The sequence below is a fragment of the Leucoraja erinacea genome, chromosome 40 (genome assembly GCF_028641065.1).
Source record: "Leucoraja erinacea ecotype New England chromosome 40, Leri_hhj_1, whole genome shotgun sequence".
In the NCBI taxonomy this organism is placed as follows: Eukaryota; Metazoa; Chordata; class Chondrichthyes; order Rajiformes; family Rajidae; genus Leucoraja; species Leucoraja erinaceus.
This window is the reverse complement of record NC_073416.1, coordinates 4,786,318-4,801,169: the sequence shown is the minus strand read 5'-3', so window position 1 is coordinate 4,801,169 and position 14,852 is coordinate 4,786,318. Positions and strand designations below refer to the sequence as shown.

At 39.2% G+C, this 14,852-nt stretch overlaps 1 protein-coding gene across 11 annotated transcripts in view; it reads right to left on the bottom strand.

The window, feature by feature from the left end:
• Positions 1-14,852, bottom strand: part of kmt2d (lysine (K)-specific methyltransferase 2D) — a 133,672-nt gene that overhangs the window by 69,803 nt on the left and 49,017 nt on the right. For 9 of the 11 annotated variants that reach the window (XM_055664509.1, XM_055664512.1, XM_055664508.1 and 6 more), the window contains 8 exons: positions 14,309-14,418; positions 13,848-13,898; positions 13,541-13,774; positions 11,986-12,129; positions 11,326-11,445; positions 10,047-10,180; positions 3,522-3,693; positions 49-147 (listed from right to left, as the gene is read on the bottom strand). In XM_055664509.1, coding sequence (XP_055520484.1) covers positions 49-147; positions 3,522-3,693; positions 10,047-10,180; positions 11,326-11,445; positions 11,986-12,129; positions 13,541-13,774; positions 13,848-13,898; positions 14,309-14,418 — 1,064 coding nt within the window. The remainder of the gene's footprint in view (positions 1-48; positions 148-3,521; positions 3,694-10,046; positions 10,181-11,325; positions 11,446-11,985; positions 12,130-13,540; positions 13,775-13,847; positions 13,899-14,308; positions 14,419-14,852) is intronic. The other 2 variants (XM_055664511.1, XM_055664514.1) reach the window with 1 other exon arrangement.

The following is a 14,852-nucleotide window of genomic DNA, read 5'->3' as shown; positions in this document are numbered from 1 at the left end:
AATTAAATATACTACGAAATTAAAGATTTTCTCAACACTTTGACTTACCTATTCCATCTGGCTGAGTTTCTTCAGGTTTAGGTGGGTCATCTGGAATTGGATCTCCATTATGTTCGATGGGGCCTTGGATTGTCTTTGCATCAGGAACTGCCAAAATTAAATGAAAACGGTAGCTTAGTTTAGAGATACAGTGTTGAAACAGGCCGTACAGCCCACCGAGTCCACACCGGCCATCGATCACCCATATACTAGTTCTGTGTCCTACTTACAAGGGGCAATTGATAGAAGCCAATTAACCTACAAACTTGCATGTCTTTGGAATGTGGGAAGAAACCGGAGCACCCGGAGAAAACCCACGCAGTCACTGGGAGAATATACAAACTCCACACAGACAGCACCCGGGGTCAGAATCAATCCAGGTCTCTGGCGCTGTGAAGCTCTATTGCCGCGCCACTGTGCCGCCCTTCAGTAATAGGTATTTAAAAAATTATCTTTAACACCAATCAAGAGGGAAATGAAACTAACTGAATCTGAAATATTTTCTCCCAATTTGGCAGAACTTTTTATTTGGTGACCATCAAAGTTGAGGTACTGCATCATTTTGTTTGCATCCTCAGAAGACCGATTAGCATCACCATTTGAGTGATAGGTTGAAGTTGTTAGGATTTACAGTGCCCTCCATAATGTTTGGGACAAAGACCCGTCATCTGCCTCTGTACGCCACAATTTGAGATTTATAATAGAAAAAGTCACATGTGGTTAAAGTACACATCGTCCGATGTTAATAAAGGCTATTTTTATACACAGTGTTTAAGAAGGAACTGCAGATGCTGGAGAATCGAAGGTACACAAAAAAGCTGGAGAAACTCAGCGGGTGCAGCAGCATCCACATTTCAGGGCACCATAATGTTTGGTACACAGCAATGTCGTGTAAATTAAAGTAGTCATGTTTAGTATTTTGTTGCATGTCCTTTACATGCAATGACTGCTTGAAGTCTGTGATTCATGGACATCACCAGTTGTTCGGTGTCTTCTCTGGTGATGCTCTGCCAGGCCTGTATTGCAGCATCTTTAGCTTATGCTTGTTCTGGGGGCTAGTCCCTTTGTTTTCTCTTCCGCGTATAAAAGGCATGCTCAATTGGGTTCAGATCAGGCGATAGACTTGGCCACTCAAGAATTGACATTTTTTTAGCCTTGAAAAACTCCTGTTGCTTTATTATTTGAGGCATTTGTCTGAACTTGAGCATATAGGATGTGTCTATACACTTCAGAATGTATTATGCTACTACCATCAGCAGTTGTATCATCAATGAAGATAAGCGAGCCAGTAGCTTCAGCAGCCATACATGCCCAGGTCATAACACCCCCCACCCCCACCATAACACCACCACCACAGATGAGGTGGCATGCTTTAGATCTTGGGCAGTTCCTTCTCTCCTCCATACTTTGCTCTTACCATCACTCTGATATGTTCATCTTCATCTCATCTGTCCACAAGACCTTTTTCCAGAACTGTGGTTGCTCTTGGCAAAGTACTTCTTGGCAAACCGTCACTTGCAGTTTGCATCTTGCAGTGTAGTCTCTGTATTTCTGTTCATGAACTCTTCTGCAGACAGTAGTCATTGACGAATCTGCACCCGACTCCTGAAGAATGTTTCTGATCTGTCGGACAGGTGTTTGGGGATTTTTCTTTATAATAGAGAGAATGATTCTGTCATCAGCTGTGGAGGTCTTCCTTGGCCTGCCAGTCATTTGTGATTAGTAAGCTCACCAGTGCTCTCGTTCATCTTAATGATGTTCCAAACAGTTGATTTTGGTAAGCCTAAGGTTTGGCTGATGTCTCTAACAGTTTTATTCTTGTTTCTCACTCATAATGGCTTCTTTGACTTTCATTGGCACAACCTTGGTTCTCATGTTGATAAACAGCAATAAAAGTTTGCAAAGGTGATGGAAAGACTAGAGGAAAGACTAGGTGCTGAGAGCTCTCTTATACCTGCATTGAGGAGGCACTTAAACACACCTGAGCAATTACAAACGCCTGTGAAGCTATGCGTCCCAAACATTATGGTGCCTTGAAATGGGGGGGGGGGGGGGGGGAAAACTATGTCTTAACACAGCTGTAATTTCTACATGGTGAAACCAAAATGTATAAAAATGGCCTTTAATAAAATCTGACAATGTGCACTTTAACCACATGTGATTTTTTTTCTATTACATATCTCAAATTGTGGAGTACAGCGGCAAATAAATAAATGATGGGTCTTTGTCCCAAACATTATGGAGGACATTGTATTTACTTAGAAGATACCATGGTTGTATTTATCATTCAAGCTGATGAAAGATTATCAACTTGAAATGTTTATTCCGTTTCTCTCTCTGCAGAAGGTCCTTGATCTGCTGAATATTTCTTGTATTCTGTGTTTTTATTTTATTTTAAAACCTGCGGTTCTTTGCTTTGAAACAATATATCAAGTCCCATAAAAGTGGCACCAATCAGGTGAACAATTCCAAAATAGGTGATGCTGAGCTTTTGTAGTGCTGTTGCGGCTGTACATGCGCAAGTCAATAATCAATATTGCTTTTTCCAATCAAACTATAATTTTGTGGAATCTTATGGATGATGGGAAGGCTTTGAGGAGTAAAAACTGTCTCACTCTTTTTAAAATATGAAGCTTCTGTCCTGGTCTAATATATGGGCCATCCAAAAACAAAACTCAAGAACGGTAGTGCCCTTGACGATTTCGGGGGAAATAGCTGGAAATTCTTAAGATGGTCATTGCACCAAACAGTGAAATAGTGCAAATGTTATCTGCAAATGCACAAGGGCTTCATAATCAGATGAACTGCTCTCATCAGTGAAGAGTCCCACTCATAATTTTATAATAAGGGAAAATCATCAATGATGATTAGGCCTAGAATATTTCCCTATGAAATACCAGCAGAAATTGCTCTGGGGACAGTAATTGGCTTCTGGCAATCAAAATACCTCCCTGCAAATCGAAAATGTTGGATCATTTTCACTTGAATCCAGTTTTGCTAAAACTCAAATACTGCCTTCATACAGGGCCAGCTAGCCTATACTCTCGTTCAGTATTCAAGCTATTGCATTCACATGTGGAGCCACATAGTTGTGGCAACAGAACAATAAATAGATTATTGATAAGACAGTATTAATTGATGAGACTGCTGTTAAGTACATTCAATTGATAATTAGAAAGTCAAAATAGTAATTGTCTGTTTTAGATTGATCATTTTTTCGGTTTTGTTCTAAATGAACATCTTGGGAAATAACCAGTCCAAAAGGTTCTGAAATGCAGTCCACTTGCTTACCATTAACATACTGAATTTGATCACTGAATGGAACAACACCGAGTTGACATTGAACTGTTAGTCAGTTGTTTCAAAAGGAGGCCCAAATCCAAAATTCTAACATTTTACAATTGTTGATCTTTTACTATTCATGGTAATATCCAGAATTGAAATATATTCACAATTAGCAAGTACTGTTGCCAAGCCCTCACCCCTCTCCAGGACTCCATCACGTTTTTCATCTGTTGGGTCCTTCTGCTGAGGTGCTGGCTCCGATTGAGAGGTGCCTTGTGGAAATTCAGTGCTTTCACTGTCAGAGAAACCCTCTGAGCTGAGGCAAACTTTCCGACTGCTGTCCAGCAGTGACTTTCCAAAGAACGCTTCCTGTCAGATATGGAAGGTTAAGAAAAAAATCTCGGCTAACCTACAAATCATTACGGAAAATAAAATGTGTGAACACGTTGAATTAATTTTCAGTGCCTAATATGAGAAACTCCAATCTTAAATATAGATGTAATTTACAACAAATGTAAATTACCTACCTTTGGGTACTATTGTCTTCATTTTTATTTTAAGGTGGTTCAAAGTCCACATACAAATGAGCCCTCGCTGAAATGAGGTGGTAAAAATACCAGGACTGTGTACCTTATAAAGGTTTGGCACCACACAAGGCCATGACGGTCACGTGACCGTCCCCCACTCCACATATATATATAAGCATAATTCTGGGAGTATACCTCAGTTTGCTTGAAAGAAGGCTGCAGCAGATTTAGAGAGTTTTAATCAGAGAGTTAAATACAAGACTTAAAGGAAGTTGCTTTGCACTGTATTAGATGGAGGAAGCTTTGCATGTGGAGGCTGAACTACAAGAGAGTGAGGAACTCCATACCAAATGTAACATTCTTCCTCGGTGTTCAAACTCCACACACAAAAATTGCAGTTAACAAGAATTCACAAAAGCACTACAATGTCACGGAAAAGCTACGTCTCTTGGCTTATGTGATCACAAGTGTAACAAGCTCACTAAATTCTTGCTGGTATCCAATAAGAAAAGCAATGATATTTTCTCCCTGGCTCCTTAATCTCAAAGTTTATTGGGTTTAATGGGTGTTATTAATGCTTTACCACTAAATAAAGTTCAGTGGAATAATGGCGGGTTTCTATATATATATAGAGAGAGAGATAGATAGATAGAGAGAGAGGGAGAGAGAATTACAACTAAGAGGATAAATGAAGATACTTCCTTTGAATGCAACAGCAAATTAAACATCAAAAGAAACCCAAACACATTTGCTCAAACAAAAATCCAATGGCAATGAGCAGCAATGCTCCCAATTATTCAGTGTAGATCCTAAGACAAATACTATTTCTGGGTGCATGTGCCTGATTTGGTCCTGTTAATTCCCAAGTTGAAGATAAATTATGGGACCACATCTGATATTTGGATCCAAACAGAACACAATAAAGTTAGTTAATGGAGCTAAGTGGTACGATCATGAGCAGTAGAAGGGCTCTGGTCATTTCAGACTGCAATTAAGCCACAATGGGGATTGCCTGTAAATATTTGCCCGTTTTTTTGCCACTAGTCTGTGTTTGGCCCATATCCCTCTAAACGTTTGCTATCCATGGACCTGTCCAAATATCTTTTCAATGCTATTATAGTACCTGCCACTACTACCTCCTCTGGCAGCTCATTCCATAAACCCACCACTCTCTGTGTGAAAAAGCTTACTAATGTCAAACTAATTTCCAATTTAGGTATCTGCCATTAACTTCAAATATCTTTACTTTCCTGAAAAACAAGCAACTGAGAAATCCAATAAATACTTCCAAACTCATGCAAGCAAATCAGCAGCTGGAGAGAGGATGAGTCCATGCAACTGCAATCAGGATCCAAAAACTCAATCATCGCTAAATGGTAGATCAATTAGGTTTGACAAACAGAACAAATTTCCCGACTGACCTCAATTTTGCCATGTTGCTAATAACAGCTTTAGGTTAGTGCTCTCCAATGGAAACCTCTAGTTGTAGTGGCAGCTATAGTTTGGAACGTCTACCACATTTTTTCCCTCTCTGTACCTATGGTTGCAAATACACTATTCAATGGACTGCTTTAAAGATCCTCTGCTGATTGCACAGTGCCTTGTAACTGCTGCCTGCTGGATGACTAGAGTGTGTCAAAAAATATATATATTGGTGTTCTAACTGTAGTACAGTAACTACAGCTCCGAGTATACGTGTCTAAGTAATGGATATTGCGTTTAGTCAGTTGAATTTTAATGATCCTTTATGGCCTAGAATTCAATAGAGTTATGCAGAGAATTCAGATAGCATTTTGGTGCAGAAAAATTATAGAGCCTATTTCAGGACCAAAGCTGGTTCTGCAAAACATGGAAAGGACAGAATTTTTTAAAAGCAAGAGTAAAAGCTGCAAGAGAAATCATAAGTACATAAAGTAATGCTGATGCATTCTCCTGCAAGCATCATACAATTAAACGGCATAACAGCTTAAAAATAAAATAACTTTAAAATAACCTCCTTTCCACAAGGTACTGGAACCAACAGCAAGAGTGCAAACTGAGAAATACTTCCACAACAAAGCTTATATACATTACATCACCTCTCGCAATTAGAATAGAGCAGTCCCATTGGTATGGATGCACCAAGATTCAAAGCATTCCATCTTTGTGATTTTTTTTCAGTTTGGACAAAAAGACGACTTATCGGTATGTGGAGGTTGAATTCATGAAACATTGCTCTGCCCAGATTTCTTAAAATATAATCATCAATACATCAGCCTAAGTGGCATCAAAATACAAACTCCAAAAGATAAAAGATGCAGAGCTTCCAGTTTACAGAAAACAATAATTTTGTCACATCAGTTTTGTAATAGTTATCCCAATAACTAACCAAATGGAGTATCGAGCACATACCATCAACAAGATGCACTAAATCAATTCATCTAAATTTTAACAGAATCCCCCAAAAGGAAGTGGCAGGTGAATCTTTTCCTAAAATCCCACATCATTCTGATTTGGACATGTATGGTTGTTTCTTCTTCGCTGCTGGGTCAAATTCTTGGAGCTTTACGTCAGGGACTGAATGCTACAGTTTGAAACATCAGCTCACCAGCACATCAAGGGTAGTTTTGGATGGGCAATAAACAGCAACCTTGCCAGCAACATTCAAACTCATGAACGGATAAAAATCTGGATTCATTTAATCAGCAGAGTGCAGACTTACATTAGAGTTTAGGATGAAGATGTCAGATGAAATTAACCATTCTCTAACCTACCTCGTAGAGAGGTGCTACCTAGTTTTGCCCACACCTCCTTTACTCCATTTACCTTCTTCATTTGAATTCCTCCAAATAAGATGTCTGGAGATCTTACTCATAAAATTCGGTGTCATTTTTAACATAAAAAAAGCTGGCAAAAGATCATCTTAAACTCCTCAAATAGCAGAATTGCCATCTTCTTGTCCATATTCAAAGTTAACTTGGAAATGAAAATAAATAGTTGGATCAAAACCTGACCAGAAATGATGTAGGACAGAAAAGGTGACTAACAATGCATTTAAACCAGAGGAGGAAGTCGGCTACAAAAAAAAAAAAAACAAGGGGGTAGCAGATGGAATCCAATTCTGCTATATCCTGACCAAACTAATATACGCCAGTTGTAGTGCTGCAACATGAAGTCTCAAGTTAGTCTAATTCCTTAGTGGTGTCATCAGTTTAAAACAAGAAAACAATGCTTTATACAATGCTTTGATGCAACGCACTTATAATCATTACATTCACTGGTAAGAACAATTTTGCATATAAATACGGAGATAAATACGCAAATATTAATACAAAGTTAACAAAGAGATGCAATTAATAAGCAATACAATAGAAAATGCACAATAGCCACTACAAACAGTATCTAAATTAAACACCAATTATAATGCACATATTCATTATTCTTGTAAACCACCAAAGTTGTCTCAAACCTGCCTGTGGGATCTTGGTGCACAGAGAATAGCAAATGCATTTCGCAACACATGTCACAATATTTCAGTTATTCATTGTATGTGAAGTGCTTTGAGACATTTGAGACACATGATAAGATAACAACACTATTAACACGTAGAGCCTCTGAATTTGGGAGGCGAGCAAGAAAAGCAGGAAAGGAAGTTTTAAAGAACACACAAGACTAAATTAAAATGTACAATTCATGTAACTGTTGAGTCTCAGCCTTTTGGGACAAAAGTAAACAGAATGTTCAATCAATTCATGCTATAAATAAAACATTTAGAACACTAGCAGCTACAAAGTCTAGGTTGACAGACCTGAGGATCTGTCAGGATCAAAACAGTGTCCTTTTTGAAGCAGAGTAAATTCCTTGAAACGTACAGACTACACACAGCAAGGAATTAGACAACTTTACAAGTACTGAACGCGAGTACAGTCAATTCTTAAATGAAGCAATCTTTCACCACCATCACTATTCTCACCAAAGAGTAACACAAATGTGTGCACCATCTCTTTGACTATGATCTCTTGATTAACTTTAATAACATATAGTAATCACCCTCAATTAAGAACAGTTAAAGTGACGTTTAGATAGAAAGGCATCTGAAATCAGAGTAGCAACTTTGCCTAGGTACAGGTAATTATTGTGTCAAATGGAGTGCTCTCCATACTTGCCGCCTCCTAATTTGTATCGAACACACTCAGTTTGCGCCAATGCAACAAGTACTGCCCCTACACCACGCCAACGTAACTGGCCTGGCCCCCTTTCTACACCAATGCAGCCACTCGGACTTGGTTTTGCGCCAATGCAGCTGCTCAGACTGTGCTTCGTGCCAATGCAACCCTTTAGACCGTGCTTCATGCCAATGTAACAGCTCAGACTGTTTCGCACCAATGCAACCACTCAGACTCAAGTTTCCCAACAATGCATAGCTCAGACGCAGTTTTGCGCCAATGCAACCGCTCAGATGCAGTTTTGCGCCAATGCAACCGCTCAGATGCAGTTTTGCGCCAATGCAACCGCTCAGATGCAGTTTCGCGCCAATGCAACCGCTCGATGCAGTTTTGCGCCAATGCAACCGCTCGATGCAGTTTTGCGCCAATGCAACCGCTCGATGCAGTTTTGCGCCAATGCAACTGCTCAAACGCAGTTTTGCGCCAATGCAACTGCTCAAACGCAGTTTTGCGCCAATGCAACTGCTCAAACGCAGTTTTGCGCCAATGCAATCGCTCAGACGCAGTTTTGCGCCAATGCAACCCCTCAGATGCAATTTTCGCGCCAATGCAGCCGCTAAGACAATTTTGCGCCAAATGCAACTGCTCGGATGCAATTTTGCATCAATGCAACCGCTAAAATGCAGTTTTGCGCCAATGTAACTGCTCAGATATAATTTTGCATAAATGAAACCACTATGAAACAGTTTTGCGCCAATACAATTGCTCAGACCCAGTTTTGAGCCAATGCCACTACTCAGCCAATTTTGTCATTACAACCGCTACGCCTAGATTTGCATAAATCTAAACACTCAGCCCAATTTTGCGCCAATGCAAACCCCACAACCCAATTTTGCACAAATTCAAACTGCACAGTCCAAATTGGCGCCAATGCATCTAGCCTAATTTTGCACTAATGCACTTCGGAAGACCGATTCAACAGCGATGCAACCGGTCCGACCCCATTCTGCTCCAAAGCAACCAAACAGAATGCCTGAGCGTAAAAACAAAATGATAATGTCCCTTTTACAACAGTACAAAGGGTTAGAGCTTTGTATGGAAATTTAAAACATATTAAAAAGCTTATATGAAATGAAGTATTTTATACTTTCATCGCTTACCAATCAGAAAAAGACTTAACTAAGAATGCAATTAAGAAAACTGACGAACATTCACAAGAATTGAAGAGAGTACACTTTAGATTTCATTACTGGTGTGGCAGTTTTAGGCTGATTTAAACTTGAAGCAACAATACACTGATGAGGCTCTGGGGTAAAGCTGAACTTGGAAACGTATACCATGACCCCGAATCTGAGACCAATGACAGCTACATCAGTTTCAGTTAACAGTCTGCAACAACCAGGAACAAATGTATACGTTGCCCTCATTATTCTGCTTCCAAAGAATACCAAGATCCAAACAATCAATGTCAAAATCAGTTTGATGTCGCCCATTTTAAAAGAGAATGTGCAAGAACCACCTGAAATAAAGCACTGTTGGTTGCAACTAAAGCATTGGAAGGAATTATTTAACAAACACCAGAGGCTCCATCACAGGCATGACATTATTGAGAGGGACTTACCGTTTACCTGAATAATTCCACCTGATGGTCTGGCTAAGAATATGAATATGCTGCTGTGATAATAGTATGCCAATTACTTTGTAGCTTTGAGAAGAACTCAACAGTTTATGAAGAAAGATCAGCAGCAATAGAAATAAAATTACAAATATAATTAACCCTAACGTCAAATTCTGTACATTTCCATCCAAATACCTATTAATATTCGATTACAATTAAGAAAACAAATGACATTCACAACATTTTACGAGGAATGATTAAGAAAGAATATGATGCAGAATTGCTAATGCAAAGGACTTAGAGACCAGACGCATGGACAAATCACTTAGCTGCAAACTCGGCATCATGGCATATTAATCTTCAAGACGTTTTTCTCTGAGAAATGTCGTCAGAGTTGAACAATCACCTATGTGCATAGTAAAATGGCAGTACCTGCAGATATGCTGGAAAGGAATCCTCCAACTTGCTTTTCTTTCGGCGCTGCCGTTTCTTTGCTTTCTCACCTACATCTGGTCCTGCCATAGGTATATCACTGGCGCTCTCGGGTGGAAGTTCCATCTGAGTCCCTATCAAATCAAGAGAAAATGAGCAATGATAAGGATTAGGAAAGCTCACCTATTGCCCCTGTCCCACTTAGGAAACCTGAACGGAAACCTCTGGAGACTTTGTGCCCCACCCAAGGTTTCCGTGTGGTTCCCGGAGGATTTTGTCAGTCTCCCTACCTGCAACCTCCGGCAACCACCGGGAACCACACGCAAACCTTGGGTGGGGCGCAAAGTCTCCAGAGGTTTCCGTTCGGGTTTCCTAAGCGGGGCAGGGGCATAACCGCTCTCAAGCAGTGCCAAGCAGCTGCATCATGAGTGAGAGCTACTAATTCTAGATTAACGACGGCCCTTCATGCTAATAGTTCAGTCCGTTACACTAAAATAAGATTTAAATAACATCTGAAAATAGGTGTAAAAGGTCATCGGTTCTCTTGGTTTAAATAAAAGTAGAAGCTGGTTATACTGATTTTAAACTGCATTCTTAAGAGTAGGATTCTTCTTCAAGGTTCAATCAGAACTTGGAAGGTACAGCCACAATATTAAATTGTTGCGGCAATTGTCAGCACTTCCATTCCAGATCATAGCTTGGGCGCAACTAACAATGCAGTACAATCTTGAGCTGGAGCCAAAATGCATCTCTTTTCATGGCTTTTGATATTTTCTGTGGGCAAGCACGAGTGTCCTACAGTTTTCTTCAAAGCTCAGAGCTTGAAAATGGTTCTGAGATTGAAGGACAGTATTAGTTGCAGAAACCTTACATTACTCCACTGCTGGCCAGTCTGTGTTTTCCTAAATTATAACATTTTATTAAAATGTAATTGACACAGACTATGGAGAATAAGAACTGTGTTTCCACCACCCCCACTCCCCCTGTAGGTAATCTACCCATCACATTTTAGATAAACAAGTGAGATGGCAGACCCATTTGCAAGATTAAGAAACCCTTCCATCCTAAGAGGCAAAACAAGTCAGTTTACAATGCGTAGCCCATAAATCTGTCTTGGAACAGTGGCTAAATATGTAGCTCAAGTGATTTTAAAACAGAACAAAGCCTTTGGCCTGAAGGAGTATTAATTCGTAAAATTCAATTTACAAACAGCTAAAACTTCACACAAGCCATGCAGCAACTCCATGTCTATATTGTTCTTAAAGAGATGTAAACACACCTTCTTCTTTGTTGCTGTCAATATTTGGACAGTCAATGGACATTCCAGGCTGTGTCACAGACATTTTATTCAAATTCTTCATCCGTGACTGCCTCTGACGGACCATAAATCCACCAATTCCTAAAACAAAAATCAGAAGTGTGTTTGTTCTGTCTTCTTAATACCATTTACTTTCCCTTTCATAATTCACCCCTATTATTTAGCTTTACCAGTCAAGATATGGTGCAGCAGGCTAAAGACATTCCAATAAATATCAACCAAAGAGGGTAAAGGGAAAATCCGGAGACAGGGTAAAGGGAACACTTTGTTCAGCCATGGCATCCTGTCAGTTTCCTTCAGTTAGTTATAACCCACTCCATCAGCACGTAACAAGCCATACAAATGCAGCATTCTGATTGGAAACCAAACATGGCTTGCTTCTTTTAAATGAACCGTAAAAAAAAAAAAAATGAATGCTGAATTATGCCATTTGCTTGCAGATTTAAATTAAATTGAGAGGGACAAGTCTACTGGATAGGTTGGGCCTTCCAATAGGAAATAGAAACCTTAATAATAAAGTATGCTATCAAATGGACATCAAAGCATTTTAAAAAGCTTTTCGACCTGCTTGCAGGAAAGTTGCTTTTATAAAGGGGTTTTGCAACACGACATGTCACTTACCAGGTCGGTATGGCTTCCTCTTCCTCTTTTTCCCTTCTTCAGATTCCTCACTTATTTTTCCGGGATTGTTTACTGCACACATGTCATGTTCCTGGCAGACAGGTGCATCAGGTTTTATGTCACATTCTCCTGGTTCCATGGCAACTTTAAAAGAATCAGAACGCAAACCGCAAATTCAGTCAAATCAAAAAACAAAATTTACCATGGGACTTAGCACAGATAATAATAATAATAATCTTTATTTATATAGCACTTTTCAACAAAACCAGTATTTGAACCAAAGTGCTTTACAGAGTTTGATTAAATTAATAGAACAGACCAAATGTCAATATACCCATACAAAAACAAAAAAGAGAAAAAAGAAAAAAAAGACACAGAACAGTACACTATAGAAATCAACATGAAACGTCCCCCCACAGCAGAATTCACTGTGAGGGAAGGCACTAAAAATATCCAGTTCTCCCCCTCATAGTCCACCCGAGGTCGGGGTCTATATGTGGCTCCTTAGCCAACTCGATGTTCTCAGGCCCTCTGCCGCGAAGCTGGATCATCGGCGTCAGGTGAACATTCTAAGCAACTCCATTTAATTTTTTCTCCCGATTCTTTAAAATCATTGCAAAAGACTTCAATCTGTATAGTCCTCATCCACATCCACTACATGCAACGGGTTTTACTATTTTTGTCCCGTCGTGACCTTCAAGGAACTATGTACCTGCTCTCCAAGATGCCTCTGCTCTTCCCAGAGATCCACCATTCACTGTCTGGGTCCTGCCCATGTTAGACTTCCCAAAATACAACACCTCATATTTCTCTGTATTAAATTCCATCAACCATTCCCGTCAGTTCTTCAATTGTCGAATGTTCAAAATAAGTGCTAACTAAAATAGATATGTTTTCAATCTACATATTTCACAATTTGGTTACATGTATCCACTATTCTTGTTTGTCTGTGAATGGTTTCATGATTTTTTTTAAACTTGGCCTCAGCTTCTCCCAAAAGGGTGGATTCAGAGTTGATATTTTTGTCTGGAGGTGTGAAGCTGCAAGACAAATTTGGATTCCGCCATCTGAAATCTTCAATGGATCTAACTTCCAGAATGAACCATAGTATGCAAGGGTTTCCAATTAGCTTCCAGTCTATGCTAAAAAAAAACTAAAAAACAACTTCACATTGAAACCGTTTTAAAGGCACAATTCAGCATTTCTCTGAATTTTTGTTCCAGAAAAGCAGTGGTTTAAACCACATATCTGTTGTAACCCTTGTCCCGTGTTCCGTCAACAATGGGGGGGGGGGAAATGAAAGACAGCTTTCTTCATGCAAATGTCATCTCAATACTTTGGGGTTTTTTTTTTTTTAAAGTTAGGCTTGTAAGTTAGCTCAATACCTCAGTGGAGATTTTGTTGACAATTAGAAATTTGTTGACAAATCGAAAGAGAAATCCCAACTTCTAAGACTGCACTAGATTACAAGTTTTAGAAATAAAAATCTGCGAAAAGAGGTTTAAGATTATGGAACAACACAGTTTTCAAGGTAACTACACAATCTCCATCTCACCTTTTTCCTCCTCTCCATCACCTTCTTCTTTCTTTATTTCTATAGATGAGCCATCTATACTGACCAACATTGGTTCGCTACATGGATTTGAAGGTTTGTTCTTTAATTTTGGCTTTGGTCCTTTCTTGTGCGGTGGTGAGAGTACCATACTTCGGAACTGTGACATTCCTGATTCCGTCAGCCATACTCCATCCTGATTATAAAACCGTGGTTCTACAAACGAATATATTAAGTCTACAATAAATTTAGCATAATAAAAGAACCAAACAGTGTGAACATAAACTCCTCAAATAAAATAGGTGCTCACCTGGATCCTTCACTTTGATGATAGGTGTAATCACAGGGGATTCACTTCGAACTGTAAATACAAATGAAACTAGGAACCCTCATGCCAAATATCAAAAACTAAAAACTAGAAATAGCAAGCACATGTCAATAATTCGATTAGCTTGGAGACTCGCCCAATAAAGCAACAAGAACTTTAACACTACATTAAAATGCATTTCAAGAAACAACATGAATTCCTTAAAAGATGGATAAACATGAAGAATTTTGTGGTGTAATATCCAGAGTACAGATCTGACTGCATTGCAGGTTTTCATCACCTGCAAAATAAGGCAACTCAGTATTTTGGTCATGAAGTTGAAGAGAGTTGCACAAATACATTGAAAAACTATTTTAGAATTGCAATCTGGTTTTTATCTCCAAATTAAGTAAAGGATTGTCACTACATTCCAAGTACTGAAAGTGGCCAACACTGTCACTCACCAATCGGACGGACCACAAATGGCTCACATGCAGTACAATCAAAGCCCTCGTCTGCCGCTTGCTCCACTTCCTCTTCAGTGAAAAGATTTTCACAAATTGCATGGACCCACCTGCAAGCAACAATCCGATTATATTTATGAAAACATAATTCAGACAACTGATGCACCAGCCAATCACTTTAAATGTTCCTATTATTCTTTTCATTTACAATGAGTGTTGTAACACAGTTTTCAAGGTAACTTCTCTTCTCTGGTCCCTCCGTCCCCCTTTGTTTAATCATTCTGTATTTCCTGATTATTCTGTATCTTCTCTCTTTCTATTTTTTTTCTTGTTTTTTCTCTTGATGTACAACTACTACGGACTGACGCAAAACTGCATTTCGTTGTACTGATACTTGTATTTGTGCGATGACATTAAAGTTGAATTGAATTGAATTGAATTGAATTGAAAGGGTTAAAACCATTGTGCCGTCTCTAAAGTCCATAACAATGTTGCACTCTGAGCTCAGTGTAGGCAATAACCTGAGAATATCACAGTCGTAATA